Genomic DNA, 22,993 nt, shown 5'->3' with positions numbered 1-22,993 from the left:
ACAGAGTTGGCCTTCTCTGGGTCCCGTCGACTAAACAATGTCGTTTGGCGAGACCCAGGAGAAGAGCCTTCTCTGTGGCGGCCCCGACCCTCTGGAACCAGCTCCCCCCAGAGATCAGAACTGCCCCCACCCGCCTTGCCTTTCGTAAAGTTCTTAAGACCCACCTCTGCCGTCAGGCATGGGGGAACTGAGACATCTTCCCCGGGCCTGTACAGTTTATACATGGTATGTTTGTGTGTATGCTTGCTTTTAATAATGGGGTTTTTAGTGTTTTTTAAATTATTAGATTTGTTCTTAAATTGTCTTTGTTATTGTTGTGAGCTGCCCCGAGTCTACGGAGAGGAGCGGCATACAAATCTAATAAATAAATAAATAAAAATATATATTTATATATGTGTGTGTGTCGCCCACTCCAATAGGACTGAGGGCGACTAACAATAATTACTAAATCTTGTCCGAAACGCCGGCTGGTAGCAGAAGTAAGCAAGAACCTCCACCTGAGGGAACAAATCAGGTTCCCCCCCAACTGAAAAAAAACATCTTGAATTTCCAGGAAGGGTTGTGCCTGTTCAGATCAGGGGCTATCAGCTGGAATGAAATAAAGTCGGCCCTTTTCCTGAATTACAATGAATTCCCTGCTTAGAAGGGAAGGAGGTGAGAGTGACGCTTCGAGGTTTTCCTCAGAAAGGATGGGCCTGACAGGGCAGTAGCCAAGAGGGGCCAAATATACTGCAACAGACTGTGGGGGTCCCTGGGAGCAGGCCTGAATCGGGTAAATGGTGTCTTATCTTTGTTTATGCAGAGTTAAATTAGGCAAGGAGAGGATAAAATATAATTATTTGTTGTTCAAGTGTGATTGGACACAGATGCAATTTTTTCTTTGGTGCCTAAGCTCTCAGTGCACATCAAAAATATAAGGGAAACAAACAGTAAACAAACTGTTTGTTTACTAAATATAAGTATTAATATTGTTTTCAAATGAAATGGAATAAACTCTTATGTCAAAACAAAACAAAAATATAAAGGATACATCATGATCCTAGTCATGAATACAGTCGTCGTGAAACTAGTGTTTTAAATCAGTGTTTCTCAAATCAAAATAATGTTTTAAAGATGTGTGGACTTCAACTCCCAGAATTCCGCAGCCCGCAAGGCTGCCTGGGGAATTCTGGGAACTGAAGTCCATCCAGCTTGAGGTGATTTTTGACAAAGCGTTCTCCCTAACCCGAAAGCTTGCCAGCGCTATCCCTTTATTCTATTTTATTATTTTATTATTATATTGTATTATTGTACAGTATTATTTTATTTATTTTATTTGGCAGGCCCGGGGCCATTGATTTGATAGTGTACCATTGGGATCTGGCCATAAATGGCATGCATAGTTTTTAACGGTTGGTTTTAAATTGATTTTAAATTGCCCTGTTAGAGGTTTTAATATTACACAGTATCTTTTATTTTTTTGGCTGTGAGCTACCCAGAATTCCTAAGGAGTTGGGTGGCATACAAATTGAATAAATAAATTAAATAAATAAGTTATTTATTTATTTATTTATTTATTAGATTGTATTTTTATTTCATTATGTTATTTCATTATGTTATGTTATTTTATTTTTTATTTATTTTATTATTTTATTATGTTATTTAATTTTACTTTATGTTATTTTTTTATTTATTTCATTATTTGATTATGTTATTTTATTTTATTTTATTAGTCTGGAAGAAGCGGGGCAGCCTAGAAATCTAACAAATAAATAAATTTTATTATGTTATTTTATTATTTTATTATTTATTTTATTATATTATTATTTATTTTATTATGTCATTTTATTTTATTTATTTATTTTATTTGTCCAGAAGAAGTTGGACGGCCTAGAAATCTAACAAATAAATAAATAAATTTTATTATGTCATTTTATTATATTATTATTTTATTATGTTATTTTATTATATTATATTATTATTTTATTTTATTTCGTTATTTTATTTTATTTTTAAAAAAATTATGTTATTTGATTTTACTTGATTATTTTATTTTATTATGTTATTTTATTTTACTTGATTATTTTATTTAATTATTTATTTTATTTAATTATTATTTATTTTACTTTATTTTATTTGGTTATTTTATATTTCATGTTTTATATTTTATATTAATTTATATTTTATATTATTTTATATTTTATATTATTTCTAAAGCCAGCGCTGTCTCTTTAAAAGGCGCGCCGCCGCTGCTAAGGCGGCGCCTGTTGCCGGGCGCCATTGATTGGCGGAGCGGGGATTCCCTTCGGTATGACGTCACCGGGCCAGAAGAGTCTTTTCCCCCTCGGCTGACACGAGGGTTTTCCGAAGCGGCCGGCGGGAGGGAGAGGCGTGTCTTGGCCAATGCGGGGCTCGGGCGTCGTGAGAACGGGGCGGTAGGCTTGGCCGTATATGGCAGAGGAGGGGGCGCGGCCTGGGGCTAGGCGGCTCTCTGGGGCGGCCGCTCCCTTCGGCTTCCCAGCTGCTCAGCCAGCCAGTCCGGGACTGCCGAAGCGGGGGAGACGCGTGTTTCTCCGCCTGGGGCCGGTGAACCAGAAAGCCGTTTGAACCCCCACCAGAAGCCGCTGCAATGATTTCCCGCAGGTAAGGACCCCTCCGATCGACTCTGCCCGGTGGGTGGGAAAGGCAGCTGCTGGGAGGGAGGTAGACTGCTCCTGGTGCTGGAGGTTCCTTTTAAAAAGAGCCAACCGTTGGAGTACTCTAGGTTCTGTCTGTGCCTAGATCTGGCTTAGAGTCAGGCGGGTTAAAAAGAGCCAAAGGATGGATTCAGAAATCTTAGGTTAAGTTTTATATATTTATAGAGATGGATAGATAGGTAAGTAGGTAGGTAGATAGATATAGACACACAGACAGACAGATAAGAGAGATGATAGATAGAGAGATTAGAGATAGATAGATAGATAGATAGATAGATAGATAGATAGATAGATAGATAGATAGATAGATAGATATAGACAGACAGACAGATAGGAGAGATGATAGATAGATAGATAGATAGATAGATGATAGATAGATAGATAGATAGATAGATAGATAGATAGATAGATAGATAGATAGATAGATAGATGATAGATAGATTAGATAGATAAGATAAGATATAGATAAACGGACGGATGGACAGACAGACAGATAGGTATGTCTCTCTCTCTCTGTATTTACGTATTTTTGCTGATAAGTGAAAAGGATGGGAGCTTAGTATAGATCTATTTTGACTGCCCTCCTCCCAAAGTTTGGATCTAAAGCCCCCTATTTGAGAGCGATGGCAAGTAATAATAACAACAACAACAAAACCACAACAACAGAGTTGGAAGGGAACTTGGAGGTCTTCTAGTCCAACCCTCTGCTTAGGCAGGAAACCCTACACCACTTCAGACGCATAGTTACCCAACATTTTCTTAGATAACGATTTGTCTGAAGGTAGTGTGGGGTTTCCTGCTTGGAAATAGTTTAGGAAATAATAAATAAGTCAAAATATCATGTCACCACCCAGAGAGGTAGACTGCTGCTGATGGTGGAAGTTCCATTTATAGAACTCACCTTTGTAGAGTTTATTCGGGTGGGAGGCAGCAAGCGGGGGAGGGAAACCCTCTTCTGGGGCTCTTTGGTAAATCTTTGAACTTTATAATATTTTTTTTTTAATGAAAAAAGGAACTTTTGGCTTCCGTGGAAGCCGGCTGCAGCTTCTTGGGTATCTTTTCCATCGCATCCTGTACGTGTGTTTCCTTTCCTTTCTGCCCTGGTTTCTAATGTAAATATCAGTTCAGCGGCCCCGTTTCCTGCACCACTTTTTCCTCCTCCTCCTCCTCTTTGAAAGGCTGGAGGCCTTTGAGAGCCTCGTCCTTCTTCCCTCTCTTGAAAGATTTAAATCCGCCGGGATTTCTAAGATCACTTCGGCCTCTGGGCCAGATGCCCGCCTGAAGGAAGCTTTTTCTTCCCTCTTGCTAAGGAGTTAGGGCAGGCTCTGCCAAAAGCCCTCTCTTTTCTTCTCTGTTTTCTTCCCTTCCTTTTCTGTTCCCCTTTCCTTCTCTCCGTCCGTCTGTTTTTTGTTCTTTTTCTCTATTCCTTTCCTTTTTGTCTTTCCTTTCTTCCTGTTTCTCCTTTCTTCCTCTTCTTCCTTCCTCTTCTGTCTTTCTTTTCTTCCAATTTCTCCTTTCCTTTCTTCCTCTTCCTTTTCTTTACAGTCTTTCCTTTCTTCCTTTCTCCCTGTTGCTGCTTTCCTTTCTTCATCTTCCTTTCCTTTCAGTCTTTCTTTCTCTTCCTCCTTTCCTTTCCCTTTCTTCCCTCTCCCCTCCCTCTCCTTTTTCTCCCTTTCTTTCTTTCCTTCCTCTCTCACTCTTCCCCCTTTTCTTTCCCCTTTCTCTTCCTCCTCTCCTCTCTCTTTTCTCTTCCTCCTTCTCTATTTCCTTTCCCTCTTCCTTCCCTTCCCTGCAGCCAGGCTTACATCATCCCTGCTTGACCTGTGCCCCTTCTCCCAAAATGAACTTCCCTCCCTCGAAATCCTTTCATCTGTGAATCCTTGCTTCAGTGGGCTTGACAGTGCCTGGAAAACTAGTTCTTGTCCCTCTTTGGACCATGCAAACCCATCATCCCAGCCTGCATCTCCACTATAAAAAACCCTGAGGCAAAACGGGCTTTCTTTTTCAAGGCTTTTGGCAAGGGAAAAAACTAGCCAACATGCCTTACAAAATGTGGTTCAGGGACCAGCATGGATACTTCTTGCAAAAGCCGCAGCTCAGCCTGAGATGGCTGTCAAGGACCCTGTCAATTTTTGCTGTCACTGGGCAGCAATTTCTTATTTTAATGCTCTATTTTTAATGCTCCTGGTTTCTTTTTAGGCGAGCCAGCTCTCTTATAGGGGGGTGTGTGTGTGTCTGTGTGTATGTATATGTATGTATATGTACACATGTGTGTGTGTGTGTATGTATATAGATATATGTATATGTATATAAATATCTGTAGAGGCAACAGCCATTGAGGAACGAGGAACATTTTAAATTTATTTAAAACTACTAAAATTACTTAGCTTTTGTTAGCCCTCTACTAACTTCATCAGAGTACTAAAATCCCCATTTATAAATATACAGTACCTGGAACTCGCATTTTTAGGACAATTGCTTTTTCTCTCTCTCTCTGTATATGTATATATACATGTACATATATATATGTATGTCTATACATATATATATATACGTCTTGGCATATTTGGGTTTGAAAATATACGAACACACACACGCACACAAACACACACACACATATATATATACTGTATAATATTTTTGCTGATAATGAAATATATGTATGTATGTATGTATGTATGTATGTATGTATGTAAGGTCGAAATAGATCTATACTAGACTCCTTTCCTTTTCACTTATCAGCAAAAATATGTAACTATATTTTATAGCAATAGTACTTAGACTGAGGGCAGGAGAAGAAGCAATGGGTAAAAACTGAACAAAGCGAGGAGAAAAACCTAGAATTAAGGAGAAATTTCCTGACAGTAAGAACAATGTAGGGGAACCAGAACTTGTGGATTCTGCATCACTGGAGGATTTATTTTAAAGTAAAAGACTGGATCACTATTTGTCTAAAAATGCCATAGAGCTTCCTGGGGGTTGGGCTAGAGGACCTCTAAGGTCCCTTCCAACTTCTGTTGTTCTGTTATTTTCCCAAAGAAATACCGTAACTGATCCCCAGCTCCGAACGGAATCAGCTTGCCTTCAGAGCTTCCTGAAAGGAAGTTCAGAAACCCTGCTGCTGACCTCCAGCCCCCAAAATCAGGAAATGGCTGACTTGTGGAATTCCCTCTTTTTTTTTATTTTAATCTAAAATGATCCCTTCTCCTCTGCTACAACCTGCAACTCTACTATTCAACCATAACCAAATTGCCAGCCAAAGGTTCAGGAGGGAAGTGTTTTTAATAGGAAAGTGAACATAAGAACAAGGGGGCACAATCTGAGGTTAGTTGGGGGAAAGATCAGAAGCAACGTGAGAAAATATTATTTGACTAAAAGAGGAGTAGATGCTTGGAACAAACTTCCAGCAGACGTGGTTGGTCAATCCACAGGAACTGAATTTCAACATGGCTGGGGTAAACATAGATCCATCCTAAGATAAAATACAGGAAATAGTATAAGGGCAGACTAGATGGACCAGGAGGTCTTTTTCTGCCGTCAATCTTCTATGTTTCTATATATTTTTCGCCTGTGTATTGTTGTGGTTGAAACTGAAGTAGTTATTGACAGGTAGCAGATAATATTTTTTATTTTATGTAATTTTTATAATTTTTATTATTTTATATAATTAATTTTTATAATAGTAACAACATGCACACTACATATAACACAGTGCTTAGTGATTTGTGCACCCATCACCGGATAGCATTCAAACCCCACCACCAAAATAAGGGTGTACTGTTTATGCTACGTTTTAAACCAAGATCCATCTGTCTATTGACATATTATAAAGTAATTCCAATTTATTATTTTGCAGCTTGGCCTCGAATTCTACTAGCCCTCTAACCTCTAACCCTATATGCCCTCGTCCCATCAGTTCTCGCAGATGATTTTAATTTAATTTAATTAATTTGACTTTGATGCCACCCAATCCCAATTTTGTGAATTACGCTTAGATCAGACCGTAGGCGGCATAGTTGTAGGTTTTCCAAGCCCAAAATTTCAAGACTCTTCTCATGAAATACCTCTGGACTCAGTCAATTGTATTTAATGTCCGATATACAGTGTGTGGAATCCAGGCAGATGATATATATTTGCTAGACCAGTTTTTGAATACAGGTAGACGAGCTGTATTCAAGAACTGATCTAGCAAATGTTTTGAAATATTTTGGAATACTGTATTTGCAGTTGGCCTAGCTGATTACTTCCCCGGATAATTTATTCAGCCTTCAAAGCTGCTGGCCAGTGGTTGCTTTTCAAATCTTCTGCATTCAGTGATGTATTTTTGATGTCACAAATCACCTTTTAAGTTTCATCTTGCATGGAAAAATATATCTTGGAGGGAGATTTCAGCCACCGTATCTTAGATGCGACAGGCAGGAGTTGAGCACGACTTGACTTGTAAATTTGGATGTTTTTTGCCGTCTGTTTAGAATAACATCCTGAATAAGATTTTTTTCCCCATTTTGTTTCATTTTTTTTAAAAAAAATGAGGTAAGGAGGTGGGCTTATTTCAAACCAGGAAGTTTTTATATGGAGATGTTGGGATATAAAATCGCCTAAGATGCAGCTGTTTTTAATTCAGTCCCGCAAATCCTTAGCAGAGAATAAGAAATACAAATGCATGGGTTTCTGATTTAACTCATTAATATTGGCAAAACTGAGTTTCCTTTTTTTTTTGCAAATTGGTGGTGAGGTGTGCTTGGTTTAGCCTCTTGCAAATCTGCCATAAATTTGTATATAAATCTCTTTAATTTCTTCAATCCTCAGTAGAGTATATTGTTTCTTCCTGGATTCTGCACCCCTTCCTTTCTTCCTCGCTTCCTCCCTCCCTGGACATTTTCCTTCCCTTTCCTTCCCTTCTTCCTTTCCAATTATGCAGGGGTTGTGATGATTCAATCATCCCTTTCCTTTCTCTTCTTTCGTCGGCAATTCTAAAATTAGCTGCTCGGCGGGCAGAAAGTCCATGTCAGATTTGCAGGTCATCATGTCTGCCAAAGTTGGGCTAAGCATCCTTGGACAATGGAGGTACTTTTCTTTCTGACCAAGAAAGTTTGTTTTAAAAATAAAAATAAATGAATACATCCTGTTTGGAGGGGGAAATGGCTGAAGATGAACACACATTGAGCATAAATAGCCTGGTAAGGCCTGGCTGACATCAAATTTTAGCATTTAGCATGACAGCCCTCTCTAAGCAGTTTACACAATCAGCCTCTTGCCCCCAATAATCTGGGTCCTCATTCGACCCACCTCAAAAAGATGGAAGGCTGAATCAACCTTGAGCCAGTGGTGAGATTTGAACTGCTGAACTACAGCTAGCAATTAACTGAGGAAGCCTGCAGTGCTACACTCTAAACACTGCACCACCGTCCCCTTTTATACCCCCCCCCCCATTTGGATGGAATACAGCTAAAGGCATTAAAAGAACTGCCTTACAAACACGCTATGGATTGTCTTCAGCTTGCAGCCATTTGTTTAGTGATCAAGTTTACAATGGCTCTGGAGAAAAAAGTGACTTAAAACTGGTCCTTGCAATTATGACCAGTCACATAATCAAAAGGTGAGCATTTTTGGCCAATCAGGATGTGATTTCTGACTGTTGGCATCATCCAGGGGTATTGTGGCCTGCTAGCAACCCGTGCAGCTGATAGCGGATCCCATTCGAGCGGAGATCAACTTTGGTGTTGTGCCAGTGTCCTGTGCAGCTGGCATCCGAGTCGGACAGTGGGGACTGGCCAGGACTTGGTGCCAAAGGCAGAGGTTGAGCCAGGGCCTTTGGAACCTCCAGCACCTCATAGCAGTGATGAGGAAGAAGAGGCTTCTTGAAGCACGAGTACGCAGGGTTGCCAAGAGACAGGAACAGCTACTCCAGAGGTCTCCTCGGGAGTAAGCCTGGGGGCTAATTGGCCATGCACCCCTAGTCTACTTAAGGGAGGCAGCTGAACAGCTGCAGGAAACAACCCTTTGAAATTTGTGTCTGTGAAATCTCTGCTCTGCTTATCTACTTCGGTTTGTTTACTAAAGACAACTTCTTGGCATTTTGCCAAACTTCGTGAGTATCAAATGGCTATTCTAAGATTTAATACCTTCTGAGCTTATGCCAACTGTTAATGGCGACTAATTAACAGTTGGGCTTTTGCAAGAAAAGACTACCTTTGGGTTCGTGTGTGTGTGTATGACCACTACTAAGTTATTAGTAGTTGATTATTGATTAAAATAAATTCGAACAAACTGTGTGTTTGCGACGTTCTTAGCTGGGGCAGAACAGTTGTATGCAATAATCTCTGGTGATCATCCCAACCAGCTTCCGACCGGCAAAGTTGAGGAAGGAGGGAATTCATGGAATGACCATGTGATTCACTTAACTACAGTGATTCTCTTAACAACCATGACAAGGAATGTCATAAGATGGGGCACGATTCACTTTGAATTTGAATTTGACCGGTATTTGGAATTTTATTTTCCCATTTGCAGAGAGAGGAAAATTCTCTCTCGGATTTTTGAGCTGTATTTCTGCTCATGTGGCACCGAGATGTCACAATCCATTGTGCTTTCTTTGGCGGCCTCCTCCTCCATGAGATCTAGCGACCTGATGAAGCACGTTCCTGTTATGCTTTCTCTTTTGAGAAACGGGGTCATTGGTTCTCACACTCAATGGGTTAAAAAGCCAGAGAGGGATTCCGTTGTGGTTTGGGGCCCTAGGAAAAACCCTCATTTTTCTTCGTCTTTGCTGGGTGACTCTGCCCAGATAAGACACTGTGGTTTGGGTAAGATATGGTTTAGGTGCTAAAAATATTTGTGGTTGAGTTGCAAACTGGCTTGCGGCAGCAATCTTTGTGCAGCACCTGTAGCCTGGCTTCTGAAGGCACCAAAGAGCACCACCTCCTTATCTTGGTTGGTTTTCTCTTTTATGCCCCAATAAAAATATTCCCTGCAAGATTTTCACCCACTACAGTGGAGTGGCTCCTAATGTTTGCCCTTTGTATCCTTCCTTTGCTTGTCCAGGAAATGTATTGGCATGCCTTCTATTCAAGTCAAGAAAATAATATTTCGACTCCTTTTTTGTCTTCCTTCCTTCCTTCCTTCCTTCCTTTCCTCTCTTCCTTACTCCCTTGACTCTTCCCTTCCCTTCTCTCTCTTATTTATTTCCATCCCCTCCCTCCCTCCCTCGACTCTCCCCTTCCCTTCCCTTCCCTTCTTCCTTTCTATTTCTTTGCCTTCCCTCTCTCCTTTCCTTCCTTCCTTCCTATCTTCTTTCCTTCCTCCATCTCTCGCCTTCATTTCCCTTTCCTCCAGTGATGGGCTACTATGGGAACGGTCAGAAATGTAGTTCCGGTAGCAAAATTTGAAGCTCCACCCTAGAGTACCCAATTTGCACTGAAAGATGTTGAAACAAAATGCATAAGCCACACCCACAGTGTGGTAATAAAAATTTTGGTAGCCCACCACTGCTTTCCTCTCTCTTTTCCTTCCTTCCTCCCTCTCTCCCTTGACTCTTCCTTTTCCTTCTCTTTCTTCTTCCTTTCCATTTCTTTGTCTTCCCTCTCTTTTCCTTCATTCCCTTCTTCCTTCCTTCCTCCATCTCTCTCCTTTTCTCTTTCCTCTCTTTTCCTTCCTCCCTCCCTTGACTCTTCCCTTCCGTTCTCTTCTTCCTTTCTATTTCTTTGCCTTCCCTCTCTCCTTCCCTTCCTTCCTTCCTATCTTCTTTCCTTCATCCATCTCTCTCCTTTATTTCCCTTTCCTCCAGTGATGGGCTACTATGGGAACGGTCAGGAATGTAGTTCCGGTAGCAACATTTGGAGCTCCACCCTAGAGTACCCAATTTGCACTAAAAGATGTTGAAACAAAATGCATAAGTCACACCCACAGTGTGGTAGTAAAAATTTTGGTTGCCCATCACTGCTTTCCTCTCTCTTTTCCTTCCTTCCTCCCTCCCTCTCTCCCTCCCTCGACCTCTTTCTTTTCCTTCCCTTTCTTCTTCCTTTCCATTTCTTTGTCTTCCCTCTCTTTTCCTTCCTTCCCTTCTTCCTTCCTTCCTCCATCTCTCTCCTTTTCTCTTTCCACTCTTTTCCTTCCTTCCTCCCTTGACTCTTCCCTTCCCTTCTCTTCTTCCTTTCTATTTCTTTGCCTTCCCTCTCTCTTTTCCTTCCTCCCTTCACTCTTCCCGTCCCTTCCCTTTCTTCTTCCTTTCAGTCCCTTCCCTTCCTTATCTTTTTTCCTTCCTTCCTTCCCTCCTTTCGTTCCTTCTTTCCTTCATCCCATTAAGTTTGACTGGCCAGACCACTTGAGATCTCTCAACGAGAAATAAATGCCGTGTGGACTTCAACTCCCAGAATTCCATAGCATGCCAGCTCAGGAATTATGGGAGTTGAAGTCCACCTATTTCAAAGCTGAGTTTGAGAAGCATGACTACAAAGGCAGTATAAGTCATTATCCATCCCCACCCTCCTTTAAAAAAAAAAAAAGTAATTACTGTCTTAGTTGAGTCCTTGGCTAATTGTTGAGATACATTTGTGTGTGTGTGTTTGTGTGCCTTCAAGTCATGTTCTTTTATTCCATTAATGGCCTTAAAATGCTGCCGGTGGCTATTTCTATTCTCTTGGTTCCTTCTCCCCTCCCTAGTCATATTGTCAAGCTATTTGATGGAGATAACATTTAGTTAAATATCTCTTGGGAAGCCCTGGTTAATTATTAAATATATTTGATAGATGTTCTTCTTTCTTCTGTGCCAGCACATATCGTGCGTGGGGCAGGGATTAAAAGTGGAGCCAGCCCACCGAATTGAACAGAAGCATTTGATTCAAACCCCATCTGCAATCTTGTGTCTGGGGGCAAACATCCCCGCCCCCCACCCCCTGCCCCAAGGCTGCTGGGTTTCGGGGTCCAACAACCACAAAGGCTTAGCCAACATCGAAACCTAGAAGATTGACGGCAGAAAAAGACCTCATGGTCCATCTAGTCTTCCCTTATACTATTTCCTGTATTTTATCTTAAGATGGATATATGTTTATTCCAGGAATGTTTCAATTCAGTTGCTGTGGATTTCCTAACCACACCTGTTGGAAGTTTGTTCCAAGCATCTACTACTCTTTCAGTCAAATAATATTTTCCCACGTTGCTTCTGATCTTTCCCCCAACTAACCTCAGATTGTGTCCCCTTGTTCTTGTGTTCACTTTCCTATTAAAAACACTTCCCTCCTGAACCTTATTTAACCCTTTAACGTATTTAAATGCTTCGATTGTTTCCCCCCTTTCCCTTCTGTCCTCCAGACTCTACAGATTGAGTTCGTGAAGTCTTTCCTGATAAGTTTTATGCTTAAGACCTTCCACCATTCTTGTAGCCCGTCTTTGGATCGTTCCATTTTATCAATCTCTTTTTGTAGGTGAGGTCTCCAGAACTGAACACAGGATTCCAAATGGGGTCTCACCAGCGCTCTATACAGCGGGTTCCCAATCTCCCTCTTCCTGCTTGTTATACTTCTAGCTATGCAGCCAAGCATCCTACTCGCTTTGCCTACTGCCTGACCGTGCTGTTCACCCATTTTGAGAATGTCAGAAAACACGGCCCCTAAATCCTTCCCTTCTGAAATTCAGGTGGCTAAATTTAGGTGGCTAAGCTCCATTCAGCCAAATCTGAGATAACCCATAAAAAATGTTATTATGGGTTATTCCTGTAGGATGAGATGAGGACTTGTTGGAAGCAAAACATTGAAGGAACTGGAGGGGGATTTCAAAATGGCTATTGGAGATCATTTAGAATTCTAGCACAAGACAGGGTGAGACTAGGCGACCTTTAAGATCCAAAATGGAGTGGAACTAAATGACCTTTAAGATCCAAAACAGGTTGGAATTGAATCACCATTAAGATCCGAAATGGGTTTCTTCTAGATGATCTCCAAGATCTGAAATGGAATTGGACGAGATGACTTTTAAGATCTGAAATGTGGTTGGACTAAATTAATTTTAATAATAAATATAATAATAAATAAGAGTAAAATTATTATTGTTGTTGTTATTATTATCATCATCATCATCATCATCATTATTATCTGGGTAATCCAGAGCATGATACTATGGTCTTTCGAGACTGAAGGATGCTAATGCAATATTATTATTATTAATTTGACTTGTATGCCACCCAATCCTGAAGGACTCGGGGAAGTTTAAATGACCTTTAAGATCCAAAATAGGGTAGACTGAATCCTAGATTATCTCTAAGGTCCAAAATGGTATTGGACAAGAGACTTTTGAGATCCAAAATGGACCAAATGACCTTTAAGATCCAAAATGGGTTGGACTTGAATCACCATTCAGATCCAAAATGGTGGTTCGACTAGATGATCTCTAAGATCCGGAATCAGGTTGGACTAGATGACTGCGGAAAAAAATCCAGAATAGGGTTGGTCAAGCCCAGGGAAATCAGGAGAGTTGGGCAATTCAAATCATTGTAACGATTTCTCACATGCTTAAGCTCTCTACAAGAATCCAAACTACTAACAGTCAAAGCAATTTGGTGGCAGATAAGGAATTCACGGTGGGCTGGACTTTGATCTCTTGTGGGCACGAAGGGATTCATGACTGATTGCACGTTTGACCCCTCCTTCTTTCGGGTTCAGCCCGGGCACCTCCTACAACATTGGTTGGAATAGTTGAGTGCTAAAATCCCAAATGGACTAGATGACCTCTAAAACCCCACACAGGGTTGCGCTAGATGACCTTTAATTTCACCTTCTGCCTCCTGTAATTAAGCCCAGCTGCCCATCTTATTAATATTATTATTAATAAGATTATAATACAGTGTCACCTCTACCGACAAACACCTCTATTTACAAACTTTTCTAGATATGAACCAGGTGTTCAGGATTTTTTTGCCTCTTGTCAGAAAAGGTGGGGAGAAGCCTCCGTGGGGCCTTTCTAGGAATCTCCAAGGAGGAAACAGGGCCAGAAAAGGCGGGGAGAAGCTTCCATGGGGCCTCTCTAGGAATCTCCAAGGAGGAAACAGGGCCAGAAAAGGCGGGGAGAAGCCTCTGTGGGGCCTCTCTAGGAATCTCCAAGGAGGAAACAGGGTCCCCACCCTCCCTGTGGTTTCCCCAATCACACGCATTATTTGCTTTTACATCAATTCCTATGGGAAAAATTGCTTCTTCTTACAAACTTTTCTACTTAAAAACCTGGTCATGGAACGAATTAAGTTCATAAGTAGAGGTTCCACTGTAATTATATTATTAATTTTGTTTCTCTTTTGCTTTCCCCCAATCCATCTCCAGGTGGTTCCATCCAAACATCAGCGGAATTGAAGCAGAAAAGCTACTCCTAACCCGGGGCATACATGGGAGTTTTTTGGCCCGCCCAAGTAAAAGCAACCCTGGAGATTTCACCTTATCGGTCAGGTAGGTGCTGGAAACCTAGGAGCGAGAGAGGGGGAATAAAATCAGATCAGTCCAGCTTTTGAAACTTCGATATTCTTCATTCTAGTGATGGGACGCTTGACTTACTTGCTACCGGAGTTTCCTTGGAGGCTGACAAGGGCATACGCACACCCATCAGTCCCGTGCGTGCCCATTGGTGTGAGATTTTGCTTCTGCACATGTACAGCACGCCAACTCTCACACAAGGATGCGTACGGGAACGGGATTTCAGCAATTTTTGCCAATATTTTTGCTTCCATGCATGTGAAAAATCGGTGAAATTCACCGAAATCTTGTTCTCGTGTGCATCCGGGGTTTTTCCTACCAGAGCCGCACACCTGGGCACATCGGCTGTTGCCCACCACTGCTTCATTCACAAGTTACAGTGTAGTTTAATCAGGGTGCCGTGGGAATGTACCTAGCCATCAGGCAAGGGCTCCTCATCGCAGCCACTAGCAGGAAGCAAAATCTCGCCTGAGATTTTGCCGATGTTCGGCGTTTTTTTGCTTATGGGCATGTGTGGAAGCAAAGAACTATAGAGTGACCCATATCAGTAGGAACCCAATACAGTGGTACCTCTACCTACAAACACCTCTACTTTACGAACTTTTCTAGATAAGAACCAGGTGTTAAAGATTTTTTTGCCTCTTCTCAAGAACCATTTTCCACTTACACACCCGAGCCTCCGAAACTAAGCGGAAAAGGCAGGAAGAAGCCTCCATGGGATCTCTCTAGGAATCTCCTGGGAGGAAACAGGGCCGGAAAAGGCAGGGAGAAGCCTCCATTGGGCCTCTCTTGGAACCTCCTGGGAAGAAATAGGGCAGAAATGGCGGGGAGAAGCCTCCGTGGGGCCTCTCTAGGAATCTCCTGGGGGGAAACAGGGCCCCCACCCTCCCTGTGGTTTCTCCAATTGCACACATTATTTGCTTATACTGTACATTGATTCCTATGGGAAAAATTAAGTTTTCTTACAAACTTTTCAACTGAAGAACCTGGTCACAGAACGAATTAAGTTAGTAAGTAGAGGTACCACTGTACTGCTAACCATGGTTGGTCACGGCACAGGATGTTCTATGCTGACCTGATGCAAAATCAAATAGTTGAACCAACTGGGGGTGTAGAATGACCTCTTTGTCATGGTCAAATCCTCCAAATTAGCATTTTGGGGAAAGAAAAGAACAAAAGCATCCATTTAGAATTGTAACTGACCGGACAGAGAATCAGTATCGTTCCATCCTTCCTTAATGGACATTGATTTTATTTTTATTTTGCTTTGTTTCTCATCCCACCTTGATTATTTTTTTTACCAATGGCTCCAGACATGCACGATGCTCCAAGTCACATTCACATGAGAGCTTCGTGTGAGAAATGTAACTTTTTTTTTCCAAATAGAAATTTTATTTTTCTCCAACATAGGATTAAAAAAACCAATACACTAAAACCTTGCTTAAAATAAAACATATACAAAATTTTTCTTTTTTTATTGATCATTCAATGGAGGCTTATTTTCTTCCATTAAGAAAAACATTCTATAGAATTTATCAGTATAAACAATATGAAACTCTCTATTATGCCAAAATTCTCAATGAAACATATTTTTACAGAAAAAACCCTGCAAATAAATCCTGGTTTATTTTTCTTCCGCTCTGTCAGGATAACTATTTTTTCCTAGCCCTCTGAAATAGCTAACACTCTTGTTAATAATATTTCCTACAATTCAAGTTTGTGTTTTGCATCTTGTGTTTTGAAAGTTTGATGTACAGATTTGGGGAATGCTAAAGGAATGAAATGAATGACAAATTTGTGCTTTCACAATCCAGACACCGTCCCGTAGGCTTAGACCAAAAAGTATTATTATTTTTTACTAATTCCGAGCTTCATAGAGCCAATAATTCTAAAAAAGGGACAATGGCTGGTGACAAAACTGAGGCCTTCAAATATTACAGATCTATTTCTGCCTTTCCCACAGTTTGTTCGTGGTTAACAACCAGGTTTGTTTAAAACAGACCGCCGTAAAAAAAAAAAGAGAGAACTAGGTTGCTATATTTTAAGACACCCTGCTGCAAATAGAAACATAGAAAAAAAGTAGACTGAAAGCAGAAGAAGACCTCCTGCCCTTATACTATTTCCTGTATTTTATCTTAAGATGGATCTATGTTTATCCCAGGCATGTTTAAATTCAGTTACTGTGAATTTACCAACCACATCTGCTAGAAGTTTGTTCCAAGCATCTACTACTCTTTTAGTCAAATAATATTTTCTCATTTTGCTTTTGATCTTTCCCCCAACTAACCGCAGATTGTGCCCCCTTGTTCTTGTGTTCACTTTCCTATTAAAAACACTTCCCTCCTGAACCTTATTTAACCCTTTCACATATTTAAATGTTTCGATCACGTCCCCCCTTTCCCTTCTGTCCTCCAGAATATAAAGACATTCAGCATGTTCTTGTCAATGTTATTGCTCATTTTGTTTCTTTTAAAATTTTATTTCAAGTTTTAAAAGCTAACAACAAAGACATCACAAGGATATAAACGATAAACCAAAGGAAATGCAGTTAATAAACAATAGAGAAAAAGGGAAATTACAGAAAACGAGAGCAGAGAATCTGCATATGGCAATAGCACTTAGACTTTATGTATCACTATCCTCGGAGAGGAACAGCATACAGATCCAATTAATAAATAATAAATAAATACAGTGCTTTTACAGCCCTCTCTAAGTAGCTTACAGAATCAACACTATTGCCCCCAACCATCTGGGTCCTGCACGAATCCCAGCAGAGTGGGCCTTCTCCGGGTCCCGTCAACTAAACAATGTTGTTTGGCGGGACCCAGGGGAAGAGCCTTCTCTGTGGCGGCCCCGGCCCTCTGGAACCAACTCCCCCCAGAGATTAGAATTGCCCCCACCCTCCTCGCCTTCCGTAAGCTTCTTAAAACCCACCTTTGCCGTCAGGCATGGGGGAATTGAGATACTCTTTCCCCCTAGGCCTTTACAATTTATGCATGGTATGTTGTATGTATGTTTGGTTTTATAATAAGGGTTTTTTAGTTGTTTTAATATTGGATTGTTGCATGCTATTTTTTATCACTGTTGTTAGCCGCCCCGAGTCTACGGAGAGGGGTGGCATACAAATCCAATTAATAATAATAATAATAATAATAATAATAATAATAATAATAATAATTTTACCCACCTCGGAAGGACGGAAGGCTGAGTCAACCTTGAGCTGGTGGTGAGATTCGAACTGCCAAATTGCAGTCAGCCGGCAGTCAGCAGGAGGAGCCTGCGGTGCTGGACTGTAACCACTGTGCTACCGTGCCACACAATTCAATGATAGGGATTCGCTTAAGTCGTAAAATGGGGTGAAACTCACTCACGGAACAAATGTCTCATTTAGAGACATAACTGTTGACTCTGGTTGTAAATCAAGAACTACCCGTATACCTAACTTTTCATTTTATAAACTGTTTCTTTCTGCACCTCTCTAGCCAAGATCTATTGGATCTATTGTTCCGTTTAGCCTAGAAAGTTTTCCAGTTTTATATTCTGAAAACTTAATGTTGCAGGCGTTTGGCTTATGTTTAATTGAGGGCTCTTTTAATATTTATTTCCTTTTTCTTTTAAGGGTAGGGTGGTTGTATCTCCTGGATGGATGGGGAGAGCAAGGGTTAAGAGTTTTTCTGTCCAGCACATGCAGGGTTAATTCTGTTTGGCCCAGTTTAAATGCTGCTCCTTTCCAAGACTCCATTAATTGCATTTTAAAGGCACTTTGGAGACAGTCTACCTAGTGAGCTCAACCAGACTCCAGATATTTGATGGATGAGTTTGGTCAGAGGAAAAAAACCAGCTCTCCCATTTCTTAATCAAGCTTTTATTTTTGTACCTTCTTTTTTAAAGAAAGAGAGATAAGCCGAGGAACCTGGAAGGATTACATAAAAGAGGCATAAGAGATAATGAATATTTTTGGAAGTTAAATTATAATGATTAATTTATAATAGTAGATATATCTAGAAGAATATTTTAGATAGATGGATGGGCGGATGGATGGATGAATGGATGGATAGATAGATAGAAGTAGAGAGGAAGAGGAGAGAGAGAGCGGAAGGAAGTAGGAAAGAGGGATAGAGGGAAAAGGAAGGTAGAGGGGAGAGAGGGAGTGGAGTAGTATGAAACATAAAAGGAAAGCAGACTGGAGATAAAAGCATGAAAGGAGCAAACCAAGGATATTATGTTCATGATATTTGGGATAGATATATACAAATATGGATATCTTAATAATATGGTATATGGATGGATGCTTGTGTAAATATTTTTTAAACACACACACACATATATATATATATATATATGTCACATGTTTTTTTGCTGAATTTGAAAATTAAGGGAGACTAGGATAGATCTATTTCGGCCTTATTTTGGCCTCATCAGCTAGCCATGCCCACTGGGACTTGAACCTTCAACTTTTGCTTTGTAAGGCAGAGAATTATCCTCTAGGCTACAGTATCCAATCCCTTCAGCTCTGCACCAGGGAAGGGTTACATATTTTTGTGTCGAATCACCCTGGTGTATTGAAGGAACATCACAGCTCCTTATTTGCCTCTCGGCCCAACCCAGGGCCATATCCAAGGCAGTTAATTTTATTGATAGATTTCTGGTGACGTTTTGACGAGGTCCTTATATATATAAAGAATTATACAAAGTAGCCCAGTTCTGCTTTTATGGCACAGATGTTAGCAGTTCTTTGTCATTTTTTTTTTAAATAAAGCTTCTACATTTCATGACTCATAAATCTCATAAATAAGATTTGATTGGGATGTAGGATATGATATGGGTGTATTGATAAGATTTAACGGTTTTTATATTACTATTATTATTATTATTATTATTACTAATGTTGTAGTTGGCTTATTTATAGTTTTACTATTTTACTGTTGAGTCCCTCGGGATTTGGCGGCATGCAAATTTAAATGAATGAATGAATGAATGAATGAATGAATGAATAAATAAATAAATAAATAAATAAATAAATAAATAAATAAATAAATAAACAACCATAAAAAATACAGGTGTAGTCCTCAACCTTTCATTTAGCGACTGTTGGAAGTCCCAATGGCACAGGGAAAATGTCACAAAAGAATCAAAGCTCTGTTAACAACTGTCCCATTTAGTAGCAGAAATGTTGGGCTCAATTGTGGCGGTCATAATTTGAGGACGACACGTATCCTTGTGCATTCTCTTTTGATTTCGCCATCGTTGGGCCTGGAGAGGTAGGTGGGCAAGAGAGAGAGATGGCGGGGGTGGGGATGGGCTTCTTACAAGCCTGACAAATATCTTAACCCAGATTTGGGGTTAGAAAAATACACTGCAAAATAAACTTCTGTGAAATCAAACTGTCCATTTAGGAAGCAACACTGATTGACAGTCAATTTCACATGCTGTTGTGCAAATGGAATAGTTGTGGAAATGAAATATTCAATGAGAATATTTCATTCATTCAGATCTAGGATGTGTCCTTTGAGTGTTCCCTTTGTTTTTTTGAGCAGCGTATTTAACTCAGATGTAAAAAAGAAAGGGATGCTTTCTTTTATGAAATAGAAATTAGAATTTCTGGCTTTGGAACAGATCAATTGTAGGTAGCCCTATTTATTTATTTATTTTGCCTCGTCTTGAAATCTTGATTGATTTGTGCAATTTTTCAAGACATTTGGCTATCCGTTCAATTTCCCTCTTTATAACAACAACAACGAGAGTTGGAAGGGACCTTGGAGGTCTTCTAGTCCAGCCCCCTGCTTAGGCAGGAGATCCTACATTACTTCAGGCAAATGGTTATTCAACATCTTAAAAATTTCCAGTGTTGGAGTCTTCACAAAATCTGTAGGCAAGCTGTTCCACGGGTTAATTGTTCTAACAGTCAGGAAATTTCTCCTTGGTTCTAAGTTGCTTGTCTCCTTGTTTAGTTCTAAGTTACTTTTCTCCTTCTTATTCTGCTTTGCAATCTTTCCGCTTCCTTTTTCAACTTTCTTTTAAAAAGAGAGAGAGAGAGAGAAATGCAAACTCGGTTTAATTGTTTGACAAACCAAACAGATGCCTTAAAACACCTGAAAAACCAATCGCCACAATAAAATAGAAATATTAACACACACACAAACACAGATCATCGCACAATTTATTCTGGAAGCGAGTAAGGGATATTAAACCTGCGTTCTGGAATGCAGACTACGCTAAATTCAGTGCTGCATCATTCATCTTTTTTTTTTAATCCACTATTTCTTCACGTCGGTGGTTTTAATGGGCTTTAATGGACTGAGCCGGCGTTTTTTTGTCATTAAAATACTTGCGTTGGTTGGGTTTCTATAATATAGGACATATATAAATTTATAGATTTGGACCAGGGCTGTGCACGCTTCAAATGTGGTTTGAAGGAGGAAGACGCCTGTAGGATCCTGTTTGGCTAAATTTTTAGGAGAGGAAAAAAAATTCAATTTAAAAAAGAATTTTTTTTGGGGTGGTGGTGGGGGGGGAGGATGGGCTGAGAGAACAGGAAGTGGATTCTCAACAACAATATCTTTATTGTGCCTTTAGAGTGACTCATCCTTGCTCTTTCTCTCTCTTGCCACAGCTTTTGCCGGCGGCCTGCCCGTTTGCAAAAAAAAATTCCAAAATTAGGAAAGATGTCAGCAAGGTCTCTCAGCTTCCTTTTTTTTTAAAAAAAAAAAGAAGCTGCAGAGGCTTATTACGGGAGCGGTTGTAGGCCTGCCTCGCAAAGTGTGGTTAGATGACAGGCGCGAAAGGCGGTCTATACAGTCCAATGTCATTTTCAATTTTAGGGCAATTAATGTACATATTAAGCTAAACATTTTCCCTTTGTAGCTTTTTCTGGAGTGTTTCATCTGTGGACATTCTCGCTTGATGCTCCAACAATAGTCAGCCATCATATGTACATCCCATCTGCCTTGATACTGTATAAATATTTATTGGATTTGTATGCCGCCCATCTCCGGAGACTCGGAGCGGCTAACAGCAACAATAAAACAGTGTACAATAGTAATCTAATACTAAAAACGATTAAAAAACCCATTAATATAAAAACCAAACATACATACATACATACCATGCATAGAATTGTAAAGGCCTAGGGGGAAAGAGGATCTCAATTCCCCCATGCCTGACGGCAGAGTTGGGTTTTAAGTAGCTTACGAAAGGCAAGGAGGGTGGGGGCAATTCTAATCTCTGGGGGGAGTTGGTTCCAGAGGGCCGGGGCCGCCACAGAGAAGGCTCTTCCCCTGGGTCCCGCCAAGCGACATTGTTTAGTTGACGGGACCCGGAGAAGACCCACTCTGTGGAACCTAACTGGTCGCTGGGATTCGTGCAGCAGAAGGCGGTCCCTGAGATAATCTGGTCCGGTGCCATGAAGGGCTTTATAGGTCATAACCAACACTTTGAATTGTGATCGGAAACTGATTGGCAACCAATGCAGACTGCGGAGTGTTAGTGTAACATGGGCATATTTGGGAAAGCCCATGATTGCTCTCGCAGCTGCATTCTGCACGATCTGAAGTTTCCGAACATTTTTCAAAGGTAGCCCCATGTAGAAAGCGTTACAGTAGTCGAGTCTCGAGGTGATGAGGGCATGAGTGACTGTGAGCAGTGACTATATGTATAAGGTGTAGAGAAAAAACTTGATGTGGTAGAAGAAAACTAACTACAGTTTTGAAACCAGCATGCCTAATTAACTATAAAAAAAGCTTCAAAATCAAACTCAACAGAAATTGTGTTACAAATTGTTCCCCAGTGTTGTTTTAAATGTTTGGGACATCTTTTGAAAGCTCTCTCCCAGAAAGGCGGGGTGGGATTATATCGAAGTTCTGTCAACGATGGTCTGTCCAACGTCATCTTTTTCCTCCCCGATTCTTGTTCCTGCAGGAGGAACGATGAAGTGACCCACATCAAAATCCAGAACACGGGCGACTATTACGACCTGTACGGAGGGGAGAAATTTGCTACCTTGGCTGAGCTGGTTCAGTATTACACCGAGCAGGAAGGGCTTCTGCGCGAGAAGAACAGCAATATCATCGAATTGCGGTTCCCGCTCAATTGCCAGGATCCCACCTCGGAAAGGTGAAATTCTTTTTCCAGGATGTTCCTCTGATTTCCAAGATGAACCTACATTCCTGGGCTTTCTAGGTGGTGCCTCATCCAAATATCAAGCAGCATGACCCGAAGCAAGGGGTTCTGGGAATCGTAGTCTAGCATTTGTACCCCCACCATTGGAAACTTAAACTGTCCCATTTCTTGGCTCAGTTTTGCTTTTACATCCAAGGGCCACCAAAGGTTGATACTGCAAGGGGAAAACAATAGCATTTAGACTTATATACTGCTTCATAGTGCTTTTACAGCCGTCTCTAAGCGGTTTACAGGATCAGCACGTCGCCCCCCAACAATCTGGTTCCTCATTTTACCCACCTTGGATTGACGGAAGGACGAATCAAAATTAGAGGCTGGTGAGATCCAAACTGCCAAATTGCAGGCATCCGGCAGTCGGCAAAAGTAGCCCGTAGTGCTGCACTCTAACCGCTGCATCACTGAATAGATGGTGGACGCCTTCTAGAGGCCAGAGTAAGAAATGCACCATCCGGGGACCATTCCCATTGATTTTTTTGAACCATGAAGCCCTATGCAAAATAAGGCAGGCGGGCCCCCCTCCTGCGAGATCACTTATCCGTATAATGCTGTCTTTTTGTTGTGGGCTTGCCTGGCACTTAGAGCTGTTTGGGAAAGGGAGGGGGAGAAACCTCAGCCATAAATAAATCAAAGGAAAGATGCACGTTATGATGCCGAAGCCGAGAAGCAAAAGTGGGGTGCTTCTCCCCA

General features: G+C 40.8%; 1 protein-coding gene across 5 annotated transcripts in view; it reads left to right on the top strand.

The window, feature by feature from the left end:
* The first annotated feature begins 2,345 nt into the window (after window positions 1–2,345).
* The window catches only part of LOC139171230 (tyrosine-protein phosphatase non-receptor type 11-like), a 45,435-nt gene continuing 24,787 nt past the window's right edge, over window positions 2,346–22,993 (top strand). For all 5 annotated transcript variants that reach the window (XM_070759222.1, XM_070759224.1, XM_070759223.1 and 2 more), the window contains exons 1-3: window positions 2,346–2,622; window positions 13,982–14,104; window positions 22,046–22,240. In XM_070759222.1, the coding sequence (XP_070615323.1) occupies window positions 2,609–2,622; window positions 13,982–14,104; window positions 22,046–22,240 (332 nt within the window). In that variant the 5' untranslated portion in view covers window positions 2,346–2,608. The remainder of the gene's footprint in view (window positions 2,623–13,981; window positions 14,105–22,045; window positions 22,241–22,993) is intronic.

The sequence above is a fragment of the Erythrolamprus reginae genome, chromosome 8 (assembly GCF_031021105.1).
Source record: "Erythrolamprus reginae isolate rEryReg1 chromosome 8, rEryReg1.hap1, whole genome shotgun sequence".
NCBI lineage: Eukaryota > Metazoa > Chordata > Lepidosauria > Squamata > Dipsadidae > Erythrolamprus > Erythrolamprus reginae.
Note: the sequence above shows the minus strand (reverse complement) of the source record. Positions and strands in the feature narration are given on the sequence as shown.